The 3,306-nt window shown below is 39.1% G+C and overlaps 1 protein-coding gene across 1 annotated transcript in view; it reads left to right on the top strand.

Moving 5' to 3' along the window:
• Window positions 1–454, top strand: part of LOC119418262 (cartilage intermediate layer protein 1) — a 30,203-nt gene extending 29,749 nt beyond the window's left edge. The window contains exon 5 of the mRNA XM_037685524.1: window positions 262–454. Coding sequence (XP_037541452.1) covers window positions 262–367 — 106 coding nt within the window. The 3' untranslated portion in view covers window positions 368–454. The remainder of the gene's footprint in view (window positions 1–261) is intronic.
• Window positions 455–3,306: the final 2,852 nt, after the last annotated feature.

Below are 3,306 nucleotides of genomic sequence, written 5' to 3'. Positions count from 1 at the left end.
AATGATGCACTGATGTCTTAAATCTCTTCTTACACAGTCACTTAAAGATGTTTTTTTTTTCCAATATTAACTGTTGTTTACAGAAATTTTATGATTTTCCAAGAGTTACACTATTAAATTAAAATTCCTTGAGCTTTATCATAAGATAAACTTAAAAAAAAAGAAAAGATTGTTAGTAGCATCAGTAGTATTATTTTAAATTTGTAACATTAAAAATATAAATTGGATTGCTGACTCGTTATCTAATGTTTGTTTTTTCAGCTTCAGTGCAACTCAAGGATTTGTTTGCCGCAATGCGGACCAGACGAATGGACGCTGTTTGAACTACAAAGTTGGCTTTTTGTGCCCATGCACTTTTGCTGCCTGAAACCACTGATGCAACTGACCACAGGAAAAATACTGATTTTGCTTTAATTTTCTTTGCTATTTCTTGTTTCATTCACAGTTTTTTTTTCCCTCAATGATATATATAAACTTTAAATCTACTCTTTTATGGGGCTTGTCTTTTTCTTATTAAAAGTGCCCTCTTCTGTAACATGGGCTGTAAAGGCATCATTTTCTTTCTGTTGGGAAATAAAATAACTGCAAATAAAAGTATTTTGGGAAAGCAAACTTTGTTTTATCTGTTTTATCCTGAACAAAGAAAATAATACTATTGTAGGATTAACTGTCCTCGGATCGATTAATTTTTATGAGTAATTTTATTTTGAAGGGGCACCACTGGCTTCCGGTTCTGAAGCCAGAAATTATTAATTTATTCAATCAGACTCAAGTTTAACGCTCTACTGAATTATTTTCGTATTTAAAAAAAATGTCATATATAATAAAAACGCTTTGAGTCAAAGTACAATTTTTGTGAGATTTATTATCAATTTTGGTGAATATAAGTGATCAAACGGTGAATACAGCTGCAGAATGAAATGATGGCTTTACTTTTACTACAACAAGAGGTTATGGAGTTATCTTTTTAACTTTAATATGGTGAATTATGAGGTTACAAAGCAGAGTAAATTATCATCTATAAAGTTAGCTAAATGAAGTGTTTTGGCTAGATGTGATTTGTCAATTTAGGAAAACTTAATTCTAATTAATAATGATGAAATTTTTATACTGGACAACTTCTTATCTGGGGCCCAGCAGAAAAACTGAGCAGCTTTTTCCTACCGATTGGAAGGTGGTCTGCAATTCAACCGCCTGGAGGGTTTTCCGGACTTTTGAGATGAATTATAGCGTCCAAGGTGGGATTTCCCTTGCCACTGGAAATCAGCTGAAATCTAGAGTCGAAAGTTGGCTCCCGAGGGGGGTCAGTTGATGAGCTCCCGGAGGGCTGTGTTTTCTCCTTCTGGTGGCAAAGATCTTCTGGCAATAAATATCCAATTGTTTGATCTTACTTCTTCAGTAGCTTCTTCCTTACTGCTCTAAGCCAAATGTCAGAAAATAAATTTCTTTGACTTCGAGGGCGTTACAATATTGATGGTCGAGCCAATCACAACAGAAGCGTGGACCTTCTTTCAAGTTACTGTTGAACTTTAATAACCTTAATAAAATTGGACTGTTTGAACCACTACCCTCAGGCAGGAGGCTTCAGTCCATTCGGACCAGAACCTCCCGCCATAAGAACAGTTTCTTCCCCTCTGCTGTTGGACTCCTGAACACTCATAATGCTACCCCATAACTTCTGCTTTGGTCACATTACCTCTGTATTATAATTGAATACTCCATCTGTACTGTTTTCTAAGCTTTTTTTAATTGTTTTCTATTGTATGGGTATACATATGGTTATGTTATGTTTTTAATTTTACTTTATTTGTGGGTGTACACAGGTCTTATGTCTTATGTAATGTTCTCATTTTTACTTCATTTTTACTTTATTTTTACTTTATTTTACTTTATTACTATTCGCACCTTATGTCGAAGCAAATTCCTAGTTTGTGAACCTCGTTCATTGACATGGCAATAATAAACTGATTCTGAAAAATATTAAATGGCTAATTTATTCTGCTTTGGTAAATTCTCAGGCAGCACGGTGGCGCAACTGGTAGAGCTGCTGCCTCTCAGCGAGCAGGTCCTTGGTTCTAACCCCGGTCAAGGGACCTTTCTGGGTGAAGTTTTCATGTTCTCTCTGTGCATGCGTGGGTTTTCTCCGGGTGCTCCGGTTTCCTCCCACCGACCAAAAACATACATGTTAGGCTGATTGGTAACTCTAATTTGTCCCTAGATGTGAGTGAGAGAGTGAATAGTTGTTTGTCTCGTTTGTCTCTATGTGGCCCTGTGATGGACTTGAGACCTGTCCAGGGTGTACCCCGCACCTCGCACAGTGATTGCTGGACATTAGCACACTGTTGGCTAGTGTGCTAATGATCCATTGTTAGGCTGATGGTCCTTCTTGAGCATGTGATCAGCTGGTTTTGGTTGTCAGCAGCAAAACTGGTTGATCCACTCTGAGAAGGTGCTATTTAAGAGACTGAGCTGAAAACAGCACCTCAGACTGAAGAAGTCTCTTGGATGAGAGACGAAACATTTCTACATTTTTTTGTTGTTTTGCTTTGTTTTTATTATTTTGAATGTCCAGAGGACCAGATTGAACTTTTTTAGATTTTTCTACCTGGATTATTGAGCATGCATCCGGATATAGGTAAAAATGCACTTTATTAATTATTAAATTTAATTTGTGAGCTTTTTCTTTAGGTCAATACCAAGACTCAGGATGAAAAACAACAGTGTTTATTTACAGTGCAATGAAACTGCCGTTGGAGGGAGCTGGAAACCTGGAGAACCAGGGCAGATGGTGAGTAAACTCAATCTGGTTTTATGATAATAGATGGTAATTTCTTAGCTCTTACTGTGAGAGTAGTAGAAAGCTGGGTGAACGAGGATCCAATGGTCCCAGATTAACAAGGTATGTCCACAGGGAGTCCAGTAGTGTTGGGCAGTGGTAGGAAGGCCGAAAGAACAGCTGAGGTAATCCAGGGAGACACAAGAGGACGAGAAGTTTCACAGAGAGGTCCAAGGTAGACGAGGAGGTCGGTTGAGGAGTCCACAAGGGAAGATGGTTCCACAAGGAGGTCGAGGGAGCACAGGAGCACAACGGAAGGCGTGTAATGCAACAGCATTGAACTGATGTCACCAGTCACCCTTTATACTCCTGCCTCTCATCAAGGAGGATGATCTCCAGGTGTGGCTGCTTGGCACCGTCATGAAATCTGGAGCTTTGGAGAGAAAAGCTGAACTCCTACAGTACACCCTCCCCCCCTCCCGTTCAGGAGGAGCGAGGGCCTCGGCAGAAATGCTGAGGGGTGACAGGCA

Source organism: Nematolebias whitei, chromosome 12 (genome assembly GCF_014905685.2).
Source record: "Nematolebias whitei isolate Nwh7 chromosome 12, NemWhi1, whole genome shotgun sequence".
NCBI classification, from domain to species: domain Eukaryota; kingdom Metazoa; phylum Chordata; class Actinopteri; order Cyprinodontiformes; family Rivulidae; genus Nematolebias; species Nematolebias whitei.
Note: the sequence above shows the minus strand (reverse complement) of the source record. Positions and strands in the feature narration are given on the sequence as shown.